A 26364-nucleotide genomic window follows, 5' to 3' on the forward strand; every position below is an offset into this window, starting at 1 on the left:
ATATTCCCATCCTCAAAGCACTCTGTAACTACCCTATCTGAGATTGTCTAGCTCTGGTCAGTATGGGTCAGAGCCACATCACACTTTGCATCAGGCTGATGAACCTGAGTTTGATCCCTATTTGGTGGAAATAGGGACATATGTCGAACTATAATTTAATATTTCACCAGGCAGATAATTTGTAATACATGGACATACCTTGCTACAACCTAATTGTAGACTTTGATAGAAATGAAATAGTGCTTAAGTATATGTTTCTCGTTGCAATTTTTCACTGTTTGAATATGATTTTATTCTAGATTTTTTAATTAATTTTTCAAATTGGATAAAAAATTATTCTTTAATCAAATCATTGACTAAAAAACACTAGAAACTCTCTGATAGTGTTTTTTCAGCCCTTTATTTATCTGAATCGGACATTTAAGGCTGGATTTTACGAATCTCGGCAGGTCCGTGGTGGGCGATGTCGGTTGGTGGGTCCCGACCCGGCTGTTGACTCCATCCTGGCCTCTGAAATGAATTTCCCCTGAATGGGATTGTTAAGCTCCGCCCAGCGTGTTTCCCAGCCAATTAGAGGACGTGGGTCTGGTGATGTCATTTGAGGACGTGTCATCAGCCGGTTTCCTTAAAAGGGACCATGGCCAACTTTCTTTTGACATTTGTGCTGTCTGTGTTCTACAGCATTGAGGTGCTGCAAACACTGACCAGCACTGCACAGAGGTGCAGGGCTGCACCCAAGCTCACCCATGACTCTGTCCATATGCTTATGGAGAGAGTCACAGCACACGGGGAGGTCCTCTTTTCTTCCCATGGGCGGAGAAGACCTCCCCAGGAGATCAACACAGCCTGGTTGCACATTGCAGAAGAGGGCACAAGCAGGGATGTGGTCAGGAGGACCTGGGTGCAGTGCCGCAAACCTTTCAATGATCTCAGTAGATCACGAAACGTTCGTACAAAGCCACACTCAACCTCACCCTGCTGTGCCACTTAACACATCCCCATCACTCTGCCTTCCCTACCCTACTCCTGCACATTCTTACTCACACCAACTTACCTTGCACCTCCACCCATCCCTCTCTATCTACATTATCACTTCCCCATCTCACTTGCCACCCCTCACACTCACCCTCATCCTAGTGCAATCATACCAACTAATAACACACAAGGGTAGCCAATGTTCATGTAAAGTTCCTGTTAATGTGCTGTCAAACATTGAAACCTTTATTTTCAACATTTTACGTTCTTGGACAGATTTGTGTGCACCTTTGGAAGTAGCTTAGTGAGTTGCAGTGAATGGTGAGACATAACGGTACCCCCTGCAATGGGGGTGAAAGGAATGGCTTGGGCATTGTAGGGCTGCTTTATGGTGCTGGTGTGGGGTGGTGCCAACCTGGTGCATCATGTGGCAGCCAGGGTGTACAGTGTCAAGTGAAGTAAATCTGGCCATGGTGAGGCCATCCCTGGCCTCCTGGGCAGCAATGTGGTCGGGTGCTGATGCCCTGTGTCCTGTGCAGCATCAGGTGATTGCGGAGAAGGTTGGTTTTGTTGTTGGTGATGCTGGTGTGCCCAGTGATGCTGGTGTTGGGGCTGATCATGGTGCGATTCTGAGGACCAAGGTGAGAGAATTTCAAGGGCACCCATGCTGACGGAATAGATGGCAGGTGAAGTAGAGATGACAGAAGCGATCCGTCAATGGTGGGAGAGGTAATGAGGCCAGACTGGATGGAGACTTGTGTAAAGACTTGCAGCATCCTGAATCTGTAGTGGAAATGCAGTTTAGAGAAGCTAGTGGTTAAGGGAACATTTCTCAATCAGCTGGGACCCTTACTTGACATTTGAAACTCATCAGCTGATTCAATGGCTATTGACCTCCCGCCTCAGCTTCACAGACAAGGTCTCGACACAGCGGGAAACCAGTGGGTAACCTGTCAAATCCAAAAAGCTGGGAAAAATACATTGATAAGTGGCTGTAAACAAGCCACTAATGATTTTAATTGCCTCCCCCGCCGCTGCGTGTCGGGTCTGCTCAGTGCTGGTAGACCCGACATTTGGTAAAGGCGCGTGGTGGCATGTTCACAGCGGGGTCCCGACCTGCTGGGAAAAAACACTCTCCCACCCGACCCGCCACCGATCGCACCCGCTGACCCCCCCTGCAAAACCTAACCCTTAGTTTTGTCCTTCGGACCACGTTTTGTCTGAGATGGGGGTATAGCAATGAGAGAAAGAAAGACTTGCATTTATATAGCGCCTTTCACGACCACCTGGTGTCCCAAAGCGCTTTACAGCCAATGAAGTATTTTTTTGAAGTGTAGTCACTGTTGTACTGTGCACCACTTGGCAGCAGCAAGCTTTCTCAGTACTGCACTGGGAGCGTCAGCCTAGAATCTTGCGCTCAAGCCTCTGGAGTGGGACTTGAACCCACGACCTTCTGACTCAGAGGCGCGGGTGCTACACTTATGAGAGAGAGATCTTAAGAGAGGAGGAGAATAATAATCCTTACACTTAACATGATGCTTTATCCTGTCAAAACATCTCAACATACTTCCCACTATGAATACATTTGAGGCACAGTGACTATTGTGTAGAAGGGGAGAATACACATCCACATGAAAGAGCATCAATATGATCATTTTGTTCCTGGTTGAGCCAGATTTAAGAGTGCCTGGAGTATACTGGAAATGTTCCCGTTGATATAGTTAATGTGGGTTGGCACCAGCCAGCTCCACATCTCCTGGAATGATTCCAGCAGGACAGAGGACAGAGGAGGAGTTACTAACGTTTTGCTACACTCCAGCGATTCTAACAGGCTGAACGAGCTAGGTCGACGTTGTTTGCTAGGCGCACTCTCTTTGAAATACCTTCATCTTTTGTTTCATTGGCTTCTCCAGTCAATTTAATATACTTTACATCCATCAGACGACAGAAGTGTTTTCAAAGTGAAAGGAGAACGAGCTGAGCTGCAGGGTGCTCAAGAAATTCCCGACGATCAAAACACCAAGGTGGAACTGCCGATCGATAAGGTGGGAATTTATTTTTCAAGCTTGATTTTAATTAATTATCTCACTGCTGGCACAATCCCTCTTGTTATAAATCTCACCATCATCAAGAAACTACTCGTGAAATAACACTGGACGGCCAGCTGGTGGCGCCGTCCAAGGAGTATAAATACTCGGGCGTGGGCCCAGCTTGCCCAGGGACATTTTGTAAGACAGGAACTAGTGAAGTACAACTAGACCTCCATGTTCTGAAATAAGTTGATTAAAGCCTTGCTTTATACTCAAAGCAAGTGCGTAGTGAGTTTTATTATGTCACCTCTTTTATCTGGGAGAGGGGAGCGGCAGCCCGAGAGACAGATTTTCTTGCAGCTGCAGTGGGCATAATGTAATGAACGTGAGACATGGATTTTTTGGATGGTTGGGCTGCTTCCTGAGATTGAGCGTTCTGCCACCGCAGACAGCCCTTGCGCGCTTCTGGAACCTGGGGAAAAAAACTCACACGCCTCAATGAAAGGAGTCAGGTTCAAAGGGCCGGTCAGAAGTGGGGTTTTGAACTCGGGGCAACGCTAAAATTGGAATTGCCGGAAATCTACCAGCAGGTGACCCGTCAGAGTTCACGTGCTTGCTGTATGTGAGGAGGAGTGATATGTACAAGAAGCAGTCATTGAAAAAGTGTGTTAGAAGGAGAATTTTTGCAAGTTTGCACTACACCCAAGGATAGCTTGAGGGAGGGAATGTGGCCCTTTATGCGATAGAGAGACAGACAGCGAGGCATACCTGAACAATAGCTTTCTCCCTTGTATAGTCAATGAGGGACTGTGTGTTCACCCCATGCTGATTCACCCTCCCTCTACACCGCTTCCAGACATAATGGCCCAGAAATTCGGGTCGAGGGCTTCCCGCGGGTGCAAGCCTCCGACCTGCACTTACCTAGCGCGCCGGCCGTTGTGCTGTGGGCCCGCGTGAAATTCCAATCCTGGGCCTCCTCCAACTGCCGGCGCGCAGTGCTTGCGTATCCCAGGGGCGCAGTTAGTCCAAAGCGTCCCCTGGGATCACGTGGGCCATGGGGAGCCAATTGTAGCAGGAAATACTTCATTCATAAGTTTGACAGCAAGGGCTGTCAAACTTATAAATATTATAAGCCCCAAAACATCACTAAATCTTCAAATAATTTTTTTTTTAATCACATTTTTTAAATAAACTATAAATTACATGAAATAACTATTTTAAACAATAATTTAAATTTTTGAAAAAAATAATTTTATTTTCTAACGGGGCTAAAAATAAACTTACCTTTCTTTAAAGTATTTAAAAATAATAAACCTGTGGAAAAAATGTTTACATTTTAATTAATTCACCACTTACCTTGTAAAAAGCAGGCCTTGCGACTGCTTTTTACATGTGTAACTTCCAGAGACTTACCCTCCCGGGAAAACCTGCAAAAAAGACGTAAGTTCGATGCGCACGCGCTGCCTCTCCTGCGCACGCGTTCGACCTCTGAACCCCTTCATTCAGGGGAACGGAAGTGCCGGTTTCCCGCGCATGCGCAGTGCATGCAGGAAACCGGCACTTCAGTTGGGCTTACGGGTGAGTACACCATGCATACTCACCCGTGGAGACTCAAATTTCTGGGCCCATGTATATTGGCTTTCCAATTTAGTTTTGTAAATTAAATTTCTAAATTAAAACAACAGAAAACAATTTCCGACCAAAGTATTATAAAAACAAAATAACCTCAATTTCTAGCAACATGTTTCTCTGTCTGAAGGCTGACCATATTAGGTGTATTGAGAAACTGAGAAATTCATCTTTGAAACACAACTGAAGAAAATTATGTTTGGCTTCAGATTATTCATGAATTAGAGATTTTATTTAATTGTGTGAAAAGATGATTGCTACGAGTGTAAAGATAAAAGGAGCAAAGCCCACAGCCAGGTCTGTGTTCAGAAAAATCACATTTATATTTTGCAGAGAGAGGCTGAAACTGTTGAAGATGAAGTCATTGCTGAAGAGGGGACAGATCGCGTTGATGAGGTAACAGCAGCAGTAAAGTCTTTTATTTACAGTCTTACATTCTTTTAGAGCGTGTTCTTTATTTAGTAATTTCAGCATGTGATAATCCTTCACCTACTACAAGGCCAGGCAACGAAAGCTCCTGTTCACAGTCCTGCCACATCGCTTTCATTTCCATTGAGACACATCAAATTTTTTGTTTTAAAAACACATATATTCCTGGGAACCGAGCCAGACAAAGCAGGAACATTTCTGGCTCAATCCTTGGTTTGTGTCAGTCGTGCCCCCTGACTTAGAGAGGAGAAATATCAGGCAGGTATTCTGCTTCTAATTGCTATTCTACGCTGGGACCAATGTTCCCTTTAGGCTGCATGATTGCGCGGCCCCGCAGCTCTCTGGACCTCCCGCGCAGCTGGCTCGCCGGCTTTTCAATGCGGGAAACCACGGGTGCGCGTAGCCCCTTAAAGGGGCCGTGCACCCCGGAAAAAAAAATTAGCAGGATCATTGGCTGGGACTCCTGCGCCTTTGGGTGTCGAGTGAAGACAGGATCCATCTCAGCTGTAAAGCTAATGATTAAATCGATTCATTGTCTGAGCTTAAAGATGGAGAACGGCTATTTGGGCAAGGTAATGGAAGCCAGTTATCACCCAGAGCATTCTAGTCCTCCTTTGAAGAAAATTGGGAGGAAATGCATTTCTGTCTGTCTCCAAGTAAAGTCAACAACTGTATCCATTTAAGTGGATTTGCAATCTCTTTCAGTCTCCCTTTCATGGCATCTCACTGTTAACAATGCTCTAACCTTGATGACGATCTAATCGCACAATAAAAATGTCACATCTATAACATGAAAATAATTGCTTGCTTCTTTATTCTCACAAATTTTCTTCAAGCTGCATTCAGCCTCTGAATAAAAGTGACTCAATGTTCACACAAGTGTTCTGCTCTCCCTGATGTGAACTCTCTCCCTGCCAGGCACAACGTGAGCCTTGAGTGCTGGCGGCAGCAGCAAGGGGCCCCATCGCACGAAATGCAGATCTATTCCCCGCCATGTGCAATCAAATATCTGCCCGACAACACAAGTACCCGTGTGTAGAGGTGGAAATTAGCGCGGGCATCAGAAATGACATTTTGTAGACATCATGGGGGTGAAATTGGGTGCCTTTGCGATGTCTTTGTAATCTTTGCGACCGGGCGCGGCGCTGACATATTCGGCGGGGGTTTTGCGGCGGCGCTACGGCGTTGCGCCCCGATCTGCTTCGCCCGGAGATAGTGACGTCATCGCCGTGCACATCGGCCCGGTAGCGCCGCGGACCCGAAATTGACTTCCGCCCCCTGCAGCAGCACTGGTCGAAAACACCGACAGCTGCAGGAGGCGTGCATCGGGCGGGCGGCCACTTTGGTGGGGCGATGATTAAAGGCGAGGTGGCCGAGGTAAGTAAAAAAAAAACTTACCTTTCCTGTTCTAGTTTTTTCCGCAGGTTCCTGCCCACGATCGATCAGCGCTCTGCTTGAGTGTCGAGCTGATCGCGCGGGATTGCGTCTGCCTTGGTTGGTCCAGGTAGGTACTTTCTAAATTGCAGAGCCTGCAGCGATGGCCCTTCCCTTTAAGGGAGGGAAGGAGCCTTTGAACGCGGCGGCGCTGCACGGCCCAGTGTGCAGCGCTGCTGAAGTCTCCGCCCCGCTCTCCGATGTTAGTGCCCTAAGAAGGAAGTGAAGTGCTTGATTTAGCGCTCCACCTCCATCTTGAGTCATAGGGCAGGATTTTCATTGGGCCGTGGAGGCAGGATTGGAGGCATGTGGGGGGGTTAAAATCCCGAAATCGGGGGGGCACGAACCCATCCCGCACCCAACTCGCCTCCATGCCAGTTTCAAAGGAGGCAGATACCCGACCCGCACTGGGACCCACCTCCCCGAGGCGGGAAGGGGATTAGTGCCAATTAACTGCCTGTTAACAGGTAGTTAACAGGCAGTTTTTAGCCTAATCCCTATTTTCATTGTTGAAATGTGGGATTCCCGACGGCTCCAAACCACGCCAAGTTAGCGAGGCGGGCCGTCTGGATGAAGGGCTTGGAGGGGTCGAGATGTCCGGTGCTCAGGTGAGTGATGGGTGCATGAGTGCAGAGGTAAGTGTGTTTGGTGTGTTTAAAGTGTTTAAAGAAGTTTTACTTACCTTTACAGCCTTCCTTCCTTCAGGTCTCGGGAGTCCCTCATCTCACCGGCACAGAAAGCAGAATGGCTGCGATCTATCAAAAGTTGCAGCATTCAACTTTCTGACCGGGGAGATCTCTAAATCATCCTGAGAGGAAGGAATTAACTTGGAGTACAGATTGTCAGTGTTTGACAGCTTGGAACAGCTGTGAAACGCTGATATTTCATCTGTCAAAAGGTCTTGACAGATGAAATATCAATCTGTGACGTCACCTGTTGCTGGGTGGCCCTTAATTGGCCTGCTGAGCCCGCTGGGCGGGCTCAACAAGGTCAATCAAGTCAATATCGCGTGGGTTGGCTAGAACTCGATGGAGGCGGGACTACAACCCCGAAAGTTGTAGTCCCGCCTCCTACCCGACTCCTCAATGAAAATCCAGCCTGTAGTCATAGAGTCATAGATTTATACAGCACAGAAAGAGGCCCTTCGGCCCATCGTGTCCGCGCCGGCCATCAAGCCCTGTCTATTCTAATCCCATTTTCCAGCACTTGGTCCGTAGCCTTGTATGCTATGGCGTTTCAAGCGCTAAAACTGAATTTCGTGATCATCGGCGCTAATTAGCGCCAGGCGCTAAAGTTAGCGCCCTAAAATGGTCAATACCGAATTTTCCCCACGTGCGTCTGATCGTGTGGGTGGACCTAGAAAGTAAAATTGGTATATACATAGATATATATATCCTGAGAGTGCCTGGGAGCTTTTGATTTGCTCATTCTTATACCTGCCCAAAAATCGTGCAGCAGCTTGCATTCGACTTGTCAATTTATAAGTATAATAATCTCGCGTGTGCGCATATTTCCTGTTTTGCACAACTTCACTTCCTATTGTCACATTTGTCACACTTTCCTGTGTCCATATTTTGGGTTTTGCCTATGTACACTTGCTACTCTGACTATACAATCTGGTTACCAGGTTCCCACAAATCACTCCAAATGTTCTCTGAAAAAAAATCATTTGATAGTTTTTTTTCCTCAGTAACTGAAATTTCTAATGTCCAAAATAAGGGTTAAAACAAAAAATACATATTTCACAATAACATGATCAACTGTATCCATTGAAGTGTCCGTTGTGTCTTAAGAGTGTCAGCTGTGGCTCAGTTGGTTGCACTCTCGCTTCTGGGTCAGAAAGTTGTGGGTTCAAATCCTACTCCAGAAACTTGAGCATAAAAATCTAAGCTGCTACTTCAGTGGAGTGCTGAAGGTGCTGTCTTTCAGATGAGACATTAAACTAAAGCCCCATCTGCTCTTTCAGGTGGTTGTAAAAGATTCTATGGCACTATTTTGAAGAAGAGCAGGGGAGTTTCGACCGAAACGTCAACTCAAATTTCTGTCCACGGATGTTGCCTGACCTGCTGAGTTTTTCCAGCATTTTCTGTTGTTATTTTGGATTTCCAACATCCGCAGTATTTTGCTATCGTACTAGTTATTCCTGGTGTCCTGGCCAATATTTATCCCTCAATCAACATCACTAAAACAGATTATCTGGTCATTATCACATTGCTGTTTGTGGGAGCTTGCTGTGTGCAAATTGACTGCTGTGTTTCCTACATTACAACAGTGACTCCACTTCAAAAGTACCTCATTGGCTGTAAAGCACTTTGGGACGTCCGGTGGTTGTGAAAGGTGTTGTAGAAATGCAAGTATTTCTTTCTTTTAATTACTTCATTAAAGTTTTTACTTGAAGACCTCTCCCAAAAGCTTGGGCTTGGAATTGATGGTTTTGCCCAGAGCTATTATTACAGGAGCTCAGTTTTGGATTGTGCAGTCTGAGCATGTTTGGTGTACCTATTCTCCAGGATGCACCAATACCGTTCAGTCAGCTGTACTGATGGAATACTTTTCTTTAGCTTCTATCAGTTTCTTTTAAAAAGTTTTTGCAAATTATTTGAAGACAAACTGGAGGACAAACTTCAAAATCATTATTCAACTAAAATGTATAGAGTGTTTTAAACAGGCTGTGTGTGATTAAAGCAACACATCTGTTCTAGCATTTGTTTAGTGTATAATGAACTTTAGAAAGTGCATTAAGCTCAGCGAGATGGTGGGGCCAATTTTAATTTTGGGTGCACATTGGGCAGACATTGGGCAGAGCAATTGCATGGCTCACCTAATGCACCAATAGAAGCCCCAAACCATTCTCATGGTCAGACCTAATTTAAATTGATTGGCGAGCTGTCAGCACTGAATGAGCACTGACAATCGGGATTGTGGGAATTCCAGCCACTCCTCTGTGGAGCCAAGATGGAAGTAGGCCCTTTAAGAGGGTCACAGAGGGACTGGCAATGGGCCAGAAGATTTTTATTGGCCAGAAGGGGCAGTCATGCTCCACAAAGCTCAGTGCTACAGTTTGTTCCCCTCTTTTGGAATGGTCTACAGGGATCCCTATAAAGACCATTGTTTCAGCTGTTCAATGCTCGATTCCGTTGATGGCCCTATTGTCCTTCCTCAGTGTAATTTTAATTTTTCAAAAAAATTGGAATTAAAAATGAACAGCATCTAATTATCACGTCTGATTATCACTTGTATTGACAGAGCAAACTGTCTAATTATCACCTGTGTTACGTTGACAGTTAGAAGATGTAAATATGCTAATTGCTAACATCTGTCAAGTATAGAGACCCAGGAGCAAAGGTACACATCGAGTGAGCTTCTTCTTCACATTGATTGTCTTCTCAAAAGAACGAATGAGTTGAATTTTGAAAGCTCAAAATACCACCTGTTTTATTGATTGTTAACAATTATAATGTTAATCGTGTTCTTATAGCTGTGAGATAGAGAAAAAGAAAAAAGGAAAGGAAAGAAAGAAGGACAGAAGAAAAGAAAGAAGGAAAGAAGTGAAGAAGGAAAGAAAGAAAGAAGGAAAGTAAGGAGGAAAGAAGTAAAGAAGGAAAGAAAGAAGAAAGAAAGAAGTAAAGAAGGAAGGGAGGAAAGAAGTAAAGAAGGAAAGAAAGATAGAAAGAAAGAATGCATTTATATCGAGCCCTTCACATGCTGAGGATGTCTCGAAGTGCTTCACAGCCAGTGAAGTACTTTTAAAATGTAGCCATTGTTATAATGTAGGGAAATGTGTCAGCCAATTTGAGCACAGCAAAGTCCCACAAACAGTAATGAGATAAATGACCATATAATCTATTTTAGTGGTGTTGATTGAGGGATAAAATCTTGGCCAGAAAACTGGGAGAACTTGTCTGCAAATAGTGTCATGGAATCTTTTTCATTCCCCCTGAGAGAACCGATTGCACCTTGGTTTAACGTCTCATCTGGAAGCTGGGGCGCTCCGCAGTGCAGCAGTCTCCGAGTACTGCACTGAGATGTCAGCCTAGATTAGGCCTAGAAATTGGATTTCCCTGCGCCTACTTTCAGGCATAAAATGGCTGCCTGATGGTCCAATATGGCAGGTGGTATGCACGCACAGAAGGGTGCCACCCAACTCCCTTCACCCCACCATTGGCGGCCGTGCCTTCAGCTGCCGAGGCCCTAAGCTCTGGAACTCCCTCCTGAACCTCTCCACCTCTCTTTCCTCCTTTAAGACGCTCCTTAAAACCTCCCTCTTTGACCCAAGCTTTCTGGTCACCTGTCCTAATGTCTCCTTCTTTGGCTCGGTGTCAATTTCTTTGTCTGAGAACATTCCTATGAAGCGCCTTGGGATGTTTTACTACGTTGAAGGCGCTATATAAATTTTTTTTTTAATTCGCTTATGGGATGTGGGTGTCGCTGGCAAGGCCAGCAATTTTTGCCCATCCCTAATTGCCCTTGAGAAGGTGGTGGTGAGCCGCCTTCTTGAACTGCTGCAGTCCGTGTGATGAAGGTACTCCCACAGTGCTGTTAGGGAGGGAGTTCCAGGATTTTGACCCAGCGACGATGAAGGAAAGGCCGATATACTTACAAGTCAGGACTTGGAGGGGAACTTGGAGCTGGTGGTGTTCCCATGCGCCTGCTGCCCTTGTCCTTCAAGGTGGTAGAGGTCGCGGGTTTGGGAGGTGCTGCTGAAGAAGCCTTGGCGAGTTGCTGCAGTGCATCTTGTACAATGCAAGATGTTGTTGGTGCTGCCTACCATATTGATTAGGGTTGCTCAGTAGGAGTCCAGGGCACATAGGGCTAGGCTCATTGCATATGCAAATCAAGTATCTAATGCTGATTTCAGGCCCCTTTGCCAAACTGGTCTGTGACTGATTGCAGTGTGCGCTGTGCATGCTGCTACCCCTTTCATTCAGGCGCTCGGCAGCCAAACCAGCAAAGGAGCCGCTGAAGGCTGCCGCCCAAAAAGGCAAGTCGAAAGCTTATAGACTTATTTCATTGTGGAGCCAGGGGCAGCGGGCGCGCTCCTCCCAACTCCACATTAAAACTGCGGGCCACTGACGTCTACAAGATTGCGTGAGACAATAGGAGAGAGAGAGAGGTTGAAAGAGAGAGGGAGGAATATCTTGGAAACCAATCAGGAAACCCCTAATTCAATGTATACAGACATTCCTTAGAAAGTCACAGAATAATAGACAGAGTTGTGAAATTCAATTCCCAAAGCAGCGGTAAAAATTCCAGAATACCATTTAACGAAAGGTCTTCGACCTGAAACGTTGACTCTGTTTCTCTCTCCACGGATGCTGCCCTGGCCTGCTGAGTTTTTCCAGCGTTTTCTGTTGTTATTTTGGATTTCCAGCGTCCGCAGTATTTTGCTATCGTAATAAAACTGGAATGTGATTTACTCAGCCGTTGTATTCAGCCAGTGGCCCTGATCTTATCCCCTACATGGTATAAACAGCCCTATTGTTATAAAATAGTGAATTCTCTGACTTACCGTGTGAACATAAGAAGATAAGAAGAATTAGGAGCAGGATTCGGCCATTCGGCCCCTCGAGCCTGCTCCGCCATTCAATAAGATCATGGCTGATCATCGACCTCAACTCCACTTTCCCGCCCAATCTCCATATCCCTCGATTCCCCTAGAGTCCAAGGGGGAAGTATTCAGTTGCTTTGCACCTCCCGTAATTGCCCTAAGAGGGCGCTAACGGGGCGCAAAGCAATTAGCGCCCGGGCGCGGCACCCCCAACGCCTCCCACGAAAGTCAGCGGGAGGTTAGCGGCGGCAGTAACCATTAGCGCCCTGCAGCGCTACACCGCTGGCAATGATGTCATCATCGTGCCCAGCACCCCGCTCGCGCCCCGGCTGCGATCTTCGGTAGCGCCCCCTGACTTACCGCCGGACGCTGTGTCCGATGGGGTCAGGGGGGCCTACCTGCGGCCGGGGCGGCGCTAATTAAAGGCGAGGTGCCGGGCAGCCATTTTTGTTGCTGGCCGCCTGCCAGCACCTGCCCCCGTTGCCGTCCGCGGCCACCTCAGCAGCCCCCCCCCCCCAGCGGAGTGCCAGCTGCGCTCTGTGAGCCCGGCACTCCTCTTGAGTGCTGGGCTCGTTTGTCGGCACTCCCGATCCCTGGTGGCCAAAGAAGGGGAGGGAGGCCTGCAGTACCGTTGCACGTAGCGCCGCGATATTCCCTCGCAGCACCCCAAGAGGGAGGCGGGGCACTTCCAGTAGCGTCCTGCTTCCCTCTTGGGGTGCTACCAATGAATTTCGGCTGTGGGAGCGCTAATTTTTTCGGGGCGCTAAAAGTAGCGCCACAGCGAAGTTAGCGCCCCAAAGGGGGCGCGACTCAATTTTTCCCCCAAAAAATCTATCGATCTCAGCCTTGAATAAACTCAATGATTCAGCCTCCACAGCCCTCTGGGGCAGAGAATTCCTAAGATTTACAACCCTCAGAGTGAAGAAATTCCTCCTCATCTCAGTCTTAAATGACCGACCCTTATCCTGAGACTGTGCCTTCTAGTTCCAGACACTCCAGCCAGGGGAAACAACCTCTCAACATCTACCCTGTCAATCCCCCTCAGAATCTTATACGTTTCAATGAGATCACCTCTCATTCTTCTAAACTCCAGAGAGTATCGGCCCAATCTACTCAATCTCTCAGTGTGCAATGTTTCAGGAGATCTACTGGTAAAGTATTGTGTATTGTTGTCTGCAAACCTTACTTCTTGTTATTACAATTTTTAGTCACACTTCCTTGTCGACATTTACCAATGTAAATTGCTGCGTTTCCCATTCAATGTTACTGTCAATCTGTTGCAATCTAGTTGCAGCCTCTGACCGTTAGATGGCTTTGTGGAGTGAGTTCTGAAGTCTCTTTCCCTATTCCGTTGCTATCTTGTATATAAATTTTTTTTATTAACTGACCATCAGCAACACTCCAGGCAATTTACGAGTCCTATATATATATTAATTAAAAAAAACAATTGTGGGTTCCCCAAAAAGCCTAGCGGGTAACTGCACCATCCAGACCGGGATAGTCTCTGGTTTGATCACCAGTCTGTATTGAGTTGCTTGATCTCCGTCAAAGGAACATTTGGGACACTAACCGAGTTTCAGGGATTTCTGCGGCTCATCTGCCAATGTTACAGCGGCAGGGCAAGAGAATTCCCGTGGAAATTCTTCCTCCTATGATGGGCTTCACTGTCCTGTGCTAAGTAGAGGACAAATTCAACTCGGCAGCAATCAACATTGGCCCGGATTTTTGTGGCCAGCGACGAAGCGACGGCGCTTGCGGCTGACCTCGAAGAAAGCTGCCCACAAAGATCTCGCGATCTCGGTGGCGTTGTTTTCAGCTCTCCCGACATTAGTTTGAATCTGCCGCCAAATCAAGCGAATTTCCAGCAACAGCGATGTCATCAAGCTGGCTAAGCAGCCAATCACATTGAAGAATTCTCACAGACAGCAAACCAGGAAGTAAAATGCATTGATTCTAATTTACTTTTTTAATAAATTTTACAGAGCGAAATAAAGATTGGGACATACACATAGGATTAACATTGAAGCTGAAATATCATAAACAAACTTTAAAAAATTAAAACCTTGTAATTCTTATCATATTAATGGAAAAATTTGACATTCCACAAATAAAAAATTTAGTTTTCCAGGGCCAGAACGGTTGTTCAGCAGTCACTACAAACGGTTGTTCAGCAGTCACCACCCTAGTTACACCTCTTTCAACAAGGCTTAACTTTTTCGGGGGGGCGGGGGGTGTAATATTCCGGTGTAATGAGGGAAGTTTTTGCCAGGAACTGTGATTTGAATTGATTGCCGGCTCTGGGGAGTTCCACAGCGCAACCTGCAGAGGAGCTAGGAATGACTGACCGCAACTTCTGGATTTCCTCCTTTATCTGCACACGCGCTGGCTCCAGAAGCTGCTGTCACTTTCAGAGGAGTAATGACGGCAAACACTGACAGTTTCGCTGTCATTACCACTGCAAAATCCAGGCCATTCAGTATATCCTGTTATATCCAGCCTAATCCCACTTTCCAGCTCTTGGTCCGTAGCCCTGTAGGTTACAGCACTTCAAGTGCATATCCAAGCACTTTTTTAATGTGATGAGGGTTTCTGCCTCTCCCACCCTTTCAGGCAGTGAGTTCCAGACCCCCACCACCCTCTGGGTGAAAAAAGTTCTCCTCAACTCCCCTCTAATCCTTCTACCAATTACTTTAAATCTCTGTCCCCTGGTTATTGACCTCTCTGCTAAGGGAAATAGGTCCTTCCTATCCACTCTATCTAGGCCCCTCATAATTTTATACACCTCAATTAAATCTCCCCTCAGCCTCCTCTGTTCCAAAGAAAACAACCCCAGCCTATCCAACCTTTGAATGGAGCTCAGCTACATTTATTACAGTTTGTAACAAGTGACCACATATAGCTTAGGATTTCAAAAGTCAACTATTAATAAGTCAAATATAAGCAGTTCCATTTGTCGTGTGTGGTGTTTATTGGCTATAGTGTGCACTTCGCATGTGACTGATCGTTTTTTCCCATTCTTTCCCTGTTGGGATTTAGAGCTAAACCACAATGAAGTCTTCGGAGAGACACAAGATTGAGAACAAGGCAAATGTCCACTGACACGGTGTTCAGATGGAAAAGACAAGCTCATTCTTTACTCCTAGTCGGATACACTGAGACACCGAGCGATTATCCAGCTAGCTATTTGATTTCCCCATTGCAAGTACTATTGCAGAATGACCCTGGAACTTTTGCTAGAAGTAGTGTGTTTGTTCCAGCCGCCGATAACACCGTGGCTACAGATAATAGGGACCGCTCTGAACTCGGCATGTTATTGTACTTCAGTTAATAATAGGCACTTCACAACACTAGGATTTTAAAGAAAATGATATTAAAGGACTTTGACTCAAATTAAAATGAACGAAACGTGCTCATAATGATTTTATTTATCTGGGATACTGAGTTGCAGGCTGTCCTTTCACCTGAGCAGCCCGAATTTAATTTTTTTTAAATTCACTCCTGGGATGTGGGTGTCGTTGGCAAGGCCAGCATTTATTGCCCATCCCTAGTTGCCCTTGAGAAGGTGGTGGTGAGCTGCCATTTCAGAGGGCAGTTAAGAGTCAACCACATTGCTGTGGTTCTGGAGTCACATATCGGCCAGACCGGGTAAGGGCAGCAGATTTCCTTCCCTAAAGGACATTAGTGAATCAGATGGGGTTTTATGAAAATCTGGTAGTTTCATGGTCACCCAGTCACCATTACTGAAACTAGCTTTTTATTAAGGATTTTTATTTAATTAACTGAATTTAAATTCCCCAGCTGCCGTGGTGGGATTTGAACTTGTGTCTCTGGATCTCATTAGTCGAGTCCTCTGGATTATTAGTCCAGCAACATAACCACTATTCTACCGTACCGTGGATACCGAATAGAGGAGACCGTTGTTAGAGAAATTTATTGCATGTTTCTGGAGATTTATTTGGACAGCAACTTTTGTTTGTTTGGGCTCAGGATCTTCACTTAGTTCTTCTCCTGACATTTACAGTGTGTTGCAAGAAAATGACATTTTTTTAGAGTGGAGAGATGGATTTTCCTAAGAATTTCTTGTGTTATAATGAGGAGGATAAAGATATGGAACATACTAGTTCATAGGAATGTAGAAGGCTCTTGTTTCCAACACGTTGATACCCACTCCACAGGGTTTATAGCTCTCACAGGTCCTACCTTGACAAGCAAAGAGAATGAGCTGTGAGCTTTTATTAAGGAGCAGTATTTCCCTGATACATCGTGCATTCGATGGAACTCATTGTTGCATTGAAGGCCCCTTATGAGAACTCCCTAAATCTTATAAACGGAAAGGGGTATTGTTCTATCTCCAATGGTTTCATCTATTGTGTGATACATAGAAACATAGAAGATAGGAGTAGGCCATTCGGCCCCTCGAGCCTGTTCCGCCATTTAATGAGATCATGGCTGATCATCCAATTTCAGTATCCTGTCCCTGCTTTCTCCCCATATCCCTTGATCCCCTTAGCCTTAAGAAATATATCTAACTCCTTCTTGAATATATTTAATGAATTGGCCTCAACTGTCTTCTGTGGTAGAGAATTCCACAGGTTCACCACTCTCTAGGTGAAGAAATTCCTCCTCATCTCAGTCCTAAATGGCTTACCCCTTATCCTTAGACTGTGACCCCTGGTTCTGGACTCCTCTGCCATTGGGAACAGCCTTCCTGCATCTAGTCTGTCCAGTCCTGTTAGAATTTTATAAATTTCAATGAGATCCCCTCTCATTCTTCTAAACTCTAGCGTATATAAGCCTAATCAACCCAATCTCTCTTCATACGTCATTCCTGCCATCCCAGGTATCAGTCTGGTGAATCTTCGCTGCACTCCCTCCATGGCAAGAACATCCTTCCTCAGATAAGGTGACCAAAACTGCACACAATACTCAAGGTGTGGTCTCACCAAGGCCCTGTACAACTGCAGCAAGACATTCTTGCTCCTGTACTCGAATCCACTCGCCTTCTTAAACGCCTGCTGCACCTGCATGCTTACCTTCAGTGACTGGTGCACAAGGATACCCAGGTCTCGTTGCACTTCCCCTTTTCCCAATCTATTGCCGTTCATATAATAATCTGCCTTCCTGTTTTTGCCACCAAAGTGGATAACCTCGCATTTATCCACATTATACTGCATAGTACATCTAGTTCCCTTGTCTAGATCATTAATATATATTGTGAATAACAGGGGTCCTAGCACCGATCCCTGCGGTACCCCACTAGTCACTGCCTTCCACTCAGAAAAAGACCCATTTATTCCAACTCTTTGCTTCCTGTCTGCCAACCAGTTTTCTATCCAAGTCAGTACCTTACCCCCAATCCCATGTGCTTTAACTTTGCACACTAGTCTCTTATGCGGGACCTTATCGAAAGCCTTCTGAAAGTCCAAATACACCACATCCACTGGTTCTCCCTTATCTATTCTACCAGTTACATCCTACCAGTTACATCCTCAAAAAATTCCAGTAGATTAGTCAAGCATGATTTACCTTTTGTAAATCCATGTTGACTTTGTCCGATCCTGTCACTGTTTTCCAAGTGCTCTGCTATTACATCTTTTACAATAGATACCCAACTACATGATCTTGAATGTGAATGTTTGTTACCAAGGAAGCTGCCGTGATGTTTTGTACTTTTGCAATCAACTATACCTGCCTTGATGAGCTAGGACACAGTATTGGCTTGGTTGATTGGAGAGCAATTGTGAATATCCATTCATCGATTAAGTTACTCTGTAGCCCAAGGACTGATTAGGAACGCCAATACAATAAAGTTCTGGATTCCACTGGGATTGTCATTGATCAAACCATGAAGAATTCTCAAGACATGAATTAGGTGCTTGGATAGATCTAGAGGAGCACTTCAGCATAGTCCTGCTAGATTGTTTCTTATCATTAGGGTCTGCTGTATGCTGCACAACATTGCCATCTGCCAAGGTCCGTTGATTAACGTCCCAGAAGATGAAGAGGACGGTGGCCAAGATCAGCAGGGTTGGTTAGCAGGTAGTCGAGGATGATTGACTACAGACAACGGCAGGCAAAGCTTTTAAGGGGCACCTTCAACTAAATAAGATCCGAGCCCACTGCACAATCAGTCCTGCCATCGTGGCCCCCCTTTTACAACTGCATGAATTAGTTCTCTTTCCGACATGTAGCTAGCTCTCCTCCACAATTATCAAAACTCCAATTTGGAAAACCTGCTGGCTGGTTTTGAAGACTTTCTCCCATCTTGCCTCAATTCATTCTGCATGTACCCAGTCAGCGATAGAAACATTTAAATGAAAGCGAACCCTAACCCTTCATACTGTGTTTTTGAGCCATGTTTGTGTGCATTCGTTCTTAACCCTTAACTTCTCCATGTTCCCTCAGTGGTAGGAGGTTCTGAGGTGACTGGTTTCATGTTTTCCAGGAGGAGCCTTGGGGGACTAAGGTGGTAAATCGTTTGCATTGATTATGGGCTGCGTTCTCCTTGAAGGAAAAAGTATGGAGTCTGAAGGCACTTTGATTCCCACCATACAAATTGCAAACTAAGTAAGCATCCTTTAATAGGGCTGAAAACAGGTGCAGGAAATGAGTAAGGACATATCATGAGTCTTCAGTTGCATTTCTACATGCTAAGCCATAAGTGAAGGAATGTTTGCAGGGAAAAGAAAGGGGTGTGAAGGATTTCATGATTCCTCATGGATTTTTCTGGGAAGTAGCACATGGTGTTAAAGACAGGGAGGACAAGAAAGAGAGAACTTGCATTTATATAGCGCCTTCCACTACCTTAGGACATCCTAAAGTGCTTTACAGCCAATTAAGCACTTTTGAAGCGTAGTCACTGTTGTAATGTAGGAAACAACAGCCAATTTATGCAGAGCAAGGTCCCACAAACAGCATTGAGATGATGGCCAGGTAATTTGTTTTTTAGTGATGTTGGTTGAGGGATAAACATTAGCCAGGTCACCAGGGAGAATTCCCCTGCTCTGCTTTGAATAGTGTCTTAAGTTCTCTTATCTTCACCTGAGAGGATAGACGGGGCCTCGGATTGACGTCTGATCCAAAAGATGGCACCTCCAACACTGAAGAACTCCCACAGTACTGCACTGAAGTCTCAGCCTAGATTAAGTCTGTAGAGTGGGATTTAAACCCAAAACCTTCTGACCCAGAAGAGCGAGTGCTACCAGTGTGCCAAAGCTGACATGTAACGAGAAATGTGAAACATGGTTCTAATATTGTATTGAGTCAATCTGTGACTTCCTCCTCTTGCCTTTACTAACTAGTTGATGTCATTGAACTTTTTCTGACACTGAGCAGCTCTGGAGATGGCACTCACTGCCAAGACAACTCCCTTCACGAGATTAATTCCTGGGATGAGAGGGCTGTCTATGAGGAGAGATTGAGTAGATTGGGCCTATATTCTCTGTGAAGTTTAGAAGAATGAGAGGTGGTCTCATTGAAACGTATAGAATTATTAAAGGGATTGACAGGTAGATGCTAAGAAGCTGTTTCCCCTGACCGGGGAGTCTAGAACTAGGGGGTCATAGTCCCAGGATAAGGGGTTGGCCATTTAGGACTAAGATGAGAAGAAATGTCTTTACTCAAAGGGTTGCGAATCTTTGTAATTCTCTACCCCAGAGGGTTATGGATGCTCAGTCGATGAGTATCTTCAAGACTGTGATCGACAGATTTTTGGGCACTAGGGATATGGGGATCGTGCGGGAAAGTGGAGCTGGTGTAGAAGATCAACCATGGTCTTATTGAATGATGGAGCAGGCTTGAGGGGCCGTGTGGCTGACTCCTGCTCCTATTTCTTATGTTCCTTCCACTGAGCCTGGAACATGCCCTTCATGGGCTTCCTTCCATTGGTGCCAAAATGTTGGGTCCTTCTTTACTGAATCTCAACTGAAGATTCTGTAAATATGGGCTTGATTATGGACGAAATAAACCTCAGCTTCAGATACTGTAGGGATCCAAATAGTTTAAAGACAGAAAATTACTACAATGCCCCTTTAAGCTGTTGCAGATTGTCTGATGCTCGTAAGAGGCGAGCTCCTAATCGAGGTTGCAGACAGTGCCAGGAGCCCACTGACAATATTAACATGAAATTGTCTGGTGAAAATTGGATGAGTTTGTGGTGAAGTCACAATGGTGGGTGGAAGTACAGTCCTGGTGCACTTCTGGCAGTAAACCTGGCACAGAGAAAAGTTTGTTCTGCTTACTCCTGTTGGGGGGGTACAGTTTCACAAGTGCATCAGCCCTCCGGTACCTTACCATAGTGGTCATTCCCTACATGTGAGCCTAGTTAGTGACAGTGACCCAGTCATGTGGCTGTGGAGAGTATAACAGACACGCCCGAATCTGTGTTCCTTAATGCCTGCACCCAGAGAGCTTTCACCAGGGGTGACTGGATTGTAATCAGGAACAGGAACCCTCGCCACTTTTTGTTCTCCCTAAAGCCAGGGCCACTGATGCCAGTTATAGTGCCCTGGCTGACATCAGCTAGATCAGCACACACAGGGAATCAAACCTGGGGCTTTATTTGTCCGCATCTCCCTGCCTAAACTCGATGAGCCTGACGGGAGCTCGATGTGGGTAATTTAATGCCTCCCAGCGAGCATATTGAAGTTGGAGGAAGCCTTAAACACAATTCCTGGGGAATCACACAGTTAGATGCAATCTGCAGTGTGGCATAGGAGAATGGTATCGACAGCGCGACGATGGCTTTCTTTATAAGCTGCTGGATCAGCCGCGTGAGTACTTGAGTTTGATCGACTCCAAAGCCGCCCTTCACAAAAGAAAGAATGACCACATCTACAGAATAAAGGCAACATATTTGATTCAGCAACAAAGCACGCTGCTGGGAGCTGGCCATATCTGGCTTCTACCTTACTAAGTTGAAATAAAACAAAATGAATAGCAACAGGCTGAACCACTCCAAACCTTTGCTTTAAAAGATCCAAAGAGTGTTGTATCTGACTCTGGCTAGTCTGAATAATTGACGCCTCAGTTCACTCACAATAAAACCGGCGACACAATCTTGTTGAACCAAACTCTCACCTTTTCATTTTTTAATGTTGTAGGTCCTGCAATAAAACCATTTTAAAGCACATGTGCTGAATCATCTTCACATATTACTGTTATAAGCAAAAAAAATGCTTTCTAAATAATTGAGGTGCAGGGATTTACTAGAAGACAAAGCCGAAGAACTTTCAATTCTCCCGACTGTGCCAGCTATTTGTATCAATCACAAGTGACATTTGAGCTTTTTGATTAAATTACTATAGATGTTATCATCCAGCACTTATGTCCCTAACTGAGTTGTTAGTATTGCCACACATAGGACATCCATCACGTCTTATAAGACAAGAGCAGCTCAAACATGGTCAAAAAATATTACCACACTATCAAGGCAAGTTACCTCCAGTAGGGAAAGATCACAATCCGCTAGATAGTACCGTACTTTATTGCATTATCCACTTCACTGATGGAACTACTATTTATATCAGACTTTTGCAGGATATACTCTATTTTGAAAGCTTCCTTGTGGGGTCTTGCCTGAGGGCAATTAATGGACATAACAGCATACAGGAGACAAAGTGGATGCAGCACCGATCGATGTAATACAATCTTTGACAAAATCGAGTTGCTTCATTCAATGCTGATGTCTCCTCTTTTGTTTAAAATTCATGAGGCCGGGCATGATTCAGTGTTATTACAGTTCAGTTGGAGCAGATTATCGATAAAGCATTGAAGGAAGCGGGGAATAAGACTTGCTTGCATTTCAGCAGCAACTGCAGTTAAATGTGGAGGCGTGGATCTGAATAGCACAATAAACTGTGAAATGAAAATATATAGTAATATAGACTATCCCTTCCACTCTCCTTGCCAATACTTCACCCAAGTGGCCATTCCAACAGGTTCTCTAAATAGCAACAGTAGCGGGACCTCTGGCTGACTGCTTCCCTTCCTAGTTCAAGAGCCACCAAGGCCAACTGGTACATCCCAGCCGCTGGCCTGGCTGCGATCAGCTAACTCAGCATAAAACCAAGAGCCAAACCCTTGGGGGTTGGAGTACAAGAGTAAAGACGTCTTAATACAATTGTACAGGGCTTTGGTGAGATCACGCCTGGAGCACTGCGCACAATTTTGGTCGCCTTATCTGAGGAAGGATATACTTGCCTTAGAGGCGGTGCAACAAAGGTTCACTAGATTGATTCCTGGGATGAGAGGGTTCTCCTATGCAGAGAGATTGAGTAGATTGGGTCTATAATCTCCGGAGTTTAGAAGAATGAGAGGTGATCTCATTGAAACATATAGCGGGAAAAATTCAGTTGTTTGCGCCTCCCGTTAGCGCCTTAAGAGGGCGCTAATGGGGCGCAAAGCAACTAGCGCCCGGGCGCGGTGATGTTTGCGCCGCTTGCGAAATTAACTAGACATTTTGTGGTGGCGCTAAACACTACCGCCACGGTCTCCTGCGCCGGCAGATCGTGACGTCAGTCGAGTGCGCAATGCCCCGGTAGCACCCCGGACCGGATATTGAGTGGCGCCCCCTGCCTTACCACCTGCCGCTAGCAACGACAGGTTGAGGGGAGCGTTTTGCAGTCAGGAAGGGACTGGGGGAGTGCTATTTAAAGGCAACCACTTCCTGCCTTTTTTTATTGGTGACATTTTTGCACCACGCATTCTGAGAGAGAGAGAGAGAGAGAGAGTGACTTCTGGAGAGATTCAACGCTGTGTGAAGGAGTTTTGGGTACTGAGCAGCACGTTGCAGGTTCATTTTGATTTGCCCTTCCTTGCTTCACCAGCGCTCTGAGGTAGCGCCTCGCTCCTCAGCCTTTGCGCCTTAAGACAGGTGAGAAGCACCTGATTTAGCGCGCCAATCACCTCCAGGGGCGATAAAAGCCAAGTTTGCCATCGGAGGCGATAATTAGCGCCAGGCGCTAAACTTTGCGCACGGCCGATAATCGCGCCCCAAACGGGGCGATACTGAATTTTTCCCCCGTACGATTCTGAGGCAGATTGACAGGGTAGATGCTGAGAGGTTGTTTCCCCCTGGCTGGAGAGTCTAGAACTAGGGGGCATAGTCTCAGGATAAGGGGTCGGCCATTTAAGACTGACATGAGGAGGAATTTCTTCACTCAGAGGGCGGTGAATCTTGGGATTCTCTACCCCAAAGGGCTGTGGATGCTGAGTCATTGAGTATATTCAAGGCTGAGATCAATAGATTTTTGGACTCTAGGGGAATCAAGGGATATGGGGATCAGGCGGGAAAGTGGAGTTGAGGTCGAAGATCAGCCATGATCTTATTGAATGGCGGAGCAGGCTCGAGGGGCCGTATAGCCTACTCCTGCTCCTAATTCCTATATTCTTATGTTCTTAAACATTTTAGTCTGTCAAGTATAGTATTATGCCAGGTAGTGTCTTTACCCACTAGATAGTGCATCTTTAATGCTATCACCGAGATGCTTCCCTTTGGTGGGATTAGCATAATGTTGCATTCTCAAACAATAAATACATGAATGCCCAAATTTATATTATTTCCTGCACAGCGTATCACAACTATAAGCCAAACAAGTTGATGTTAATGAGCAAGTGTTGATGCTACACTGCCTTATTTCTCATGTGGCACCTGCCATTGCACGTTCCAGGTACATTTCAAACAGCACAAGCTGAAAGCCTCCAAGGGCCAATGTTCTACCTCTGAGAAGTTCTATGTTTCACGGTTGCAAATCAAGTGTGTAGAGCATCACCGTTTTGAGACGCTGAAATGTGCTGCTGCCAGATGTTCAATAATCCTGGGGGTCACAATTAACCAGAAACTTAACTGGACCAGCCACATAAATACTGTGGCAACAAGAGCAGGTCAGAGGCTAGGTATTCTGTGGCGAGTGTCTCACCTCCTGACTCCCCAAAGCCATTCTACCATCTACAAGGCACAAGTAAGGAGTGTGATGGAATACTCTCCACTTGGCTGGATGAGTTGCAGCTGCAACAACACTCAAGAAGCTCGACACCATCCAGGACAAACAGCCCACTTGATTGGTGCCTCATCCGCCACCTTAAACATTCACTCCCTCCACCACCAGCGTACCGTGGCTGCAGTGTGTACCATCTACAGGATGCACTGCAGCAACTCGCCAAGGCTTCTTCAGCAGCACCTCCCAAACCCGCGACCTCTTCCACCTAGAAGGACAAGGGCAGCAGACGCATGGGAACAACACCACCTCCAAGCTCCCTTCCAAGTCACACACCATCCAGACTTAGAAGTATATCGGCCGATCCTTCATCGTCGCTGGGTCAAAATCCTGGAACTCCCTCCCTAACAGCACTGTGGGAGTACCTTCACCACACGGACAGCAGCGGTTCAAGAAGGCGGCTCACCACCACCTTCTCAAGGGCAATTAAGGATGGGCAATAAATGCCGGCCTTGCCAGCGACGTCCACATCCCATAAACAAATTAAAAAATTAAAAAATTCAGCAAAAGCCTCAAACCACTTACCCAGTTTGATGGTCCAGTAACTTCTTCATCTGGTTATCCTGATACCCATTATTACCCAGATAACTAAAACCCAGACACGTCTACTCAAATAATTACCTGCGAGATGAAACTCTGACAGCTGGGTAAAGCAGTCAGCACTTCCTAATTATTTACCAACTTGGCATCCCACCCTCATGTTTTGTTTTTCTTCTCCAGTTTATGCCTTTATTCCTCCCCTCCTGTTGTCAGTGACTCGTACTGCAGTATGGTTCCTTTGGCACTGGCAGTCCAAGTGGCCACTCTTCATGTGAGCCCACGCAATGACTGTTGGCAGACTATTTGACCTTGGGTGGTCATTACAATCAAGCCTATCCCTGTCTCTCCCAATGTCCACAAGAATCATAGAAAATCTCAAGGCTTATGGGGTCTATCTACTAGGATTCCCAGATCTCTTTCCCGATTTGCCTTTGTCAGTATTTTCCCATCAATCCTATAAACCCTCTGCTTATTTTGTATCTCCAAGTTCATAAATTTAAACTTATCACAGAATCACAGAAACCCCACAGTGCAGATAGAGGCCATTTCGGCCCATCGAGCCTGCACCGACACATATCCCACCTGATCCCCGTAACCCCTACACCAACACATATCCCACCCTATCCCCGTAACCCCACGTATTTAATCCCCCTAACACTAAGGGTCAATTTATCATAGCCAAACAACCTAACCCGCACATCTTTGGACTGTGGGAGGAAACCGGAGCACCCGGAGGAAACCCACGCAAACACGGGGAGAATGTGCAAACTCCACAGACAGTGTGGCCGGATTTGAACCCGGGTCCCTGGCGCTGTGAGGCAACAGTGCTAACCACTATGCCACCGTGCTCTACAGTTATCTGCAGTTATCTACAGTGAACTCCATCTGCTAACTGTCTGCCCATCTCCCCAAACACTCTAAGACTCCCCGAGGCTTCTCCCCATCTTCTAGCATGTTAATCACCCCGTTTATTTGACGCCATTTGCAAACTTCGAAATGAAGCTACCAACACCCACATCGAGGTCATTAATGAAAATGTTGGAGTTCTAGTCCCCGTACCGAGCCCGGTGGGACGCCATATCACACACCCCTGTAAGCATCAGCACAGGCCCCAAGGATTTTTGAATCGGACATTTTGTGTGATTGTTACTGCTGATTGACCAGCTGCCTGTTTGGAGAAGATGGGAGGTGCCCAGGCGTTCATGATGGACAGGAGATTCCAGCCAGGCCTACAAACTGATTATGGGAGAATGTCTGAGCAGACAGAGTTCTCTGGGAAACAATGGGTAGAAGGCCATTGTAAATTAATGGGAAACCACTTAACCCGGGATTGGGTAAGAAGTGCAGCCCATCATCTGCCATTAACACTAGCACCGAGATGGGATAGCCCTGAAAGGCGGGAAAACAGACAAAGAAAGGTGATTAAAAAGACATCACTGCAATACACAGACCTTAATTGAACTTTTAGGGTATAAGAGAAGGCAGCTTTGGCCATTCTCGCTCTCTCTCGCTTGCTCTCACCTTCGCGTGCCCTCATCTCTGAACCAAGAACCGAGCACTCCGTCCAAGATGGAGAGGAGAAACTACCACGAGTGACAAGAGCCTCGACTGTAGGAACGAACCTCAAAACTGGGACTTGGATACTGCCTCGGCGGTACGGAACCAGGAGACACGTTCTACACAGGGGAGCAGCGAGCAAGAAAACGGACAATCGGGGTGAGCATTGTCCAAGCCCACGCATCCTTAAGACCACCTGTACTGTGTGAGGGGGTGTTGTGTGTCC

At 46.0% G+C, this 26364-nt stretch overlaps 1 protein-coding gene across 2 annotated transcripts in view; it reads left to right on the plus strand.

Annotated features, from left to right (window-relative positions):
- Positions 1-15504, plus strand: part of dcdc2b (doublecortin domain containing 2B) — an 84654-nt gene extending 69150 nt beyond the window's left edge. Inside the window, exons 9-11 of one of the 2 annotated variants that reach the window (XM_085962961.1) lie at positions 2917-3020; positions 4968-5030; positions 15082-15496. In XM_085962961.1, coding sequence (XP_085819087.1) covers positions 2917-3020; positions 4968-5030; positions 15082-15087 — 173 coding nt within the window. In that variant the 3' untranslated portion in view covers positions 15088-15496. Of the gene's footprint in view, positions 1-2916; positions 3021-4967; positions 5031-15081 lie in introns of both variants that reach the window. The other variant, XR_015072951.1, reaches the window with a different exon arrangement.
- Positions 15505-26364: the final 10860 nt, after the last annotated feature.

Source organism: Somniosus microcephalus, chromosome 20 (genome assembly GCF_052327205.1).
Source record: "Somniosus microcephalus isolate GS21.2 chromosome 20, FLI_Smic_1.0, whole genome shotgun sequence".
Classification (NCBI taxonomy): Eukaryota; Metazoa; Chordata; class Chondrichthyes; order Squaliformes; family Somniosidae; genus Somniosus; species Somniosus microcephalus.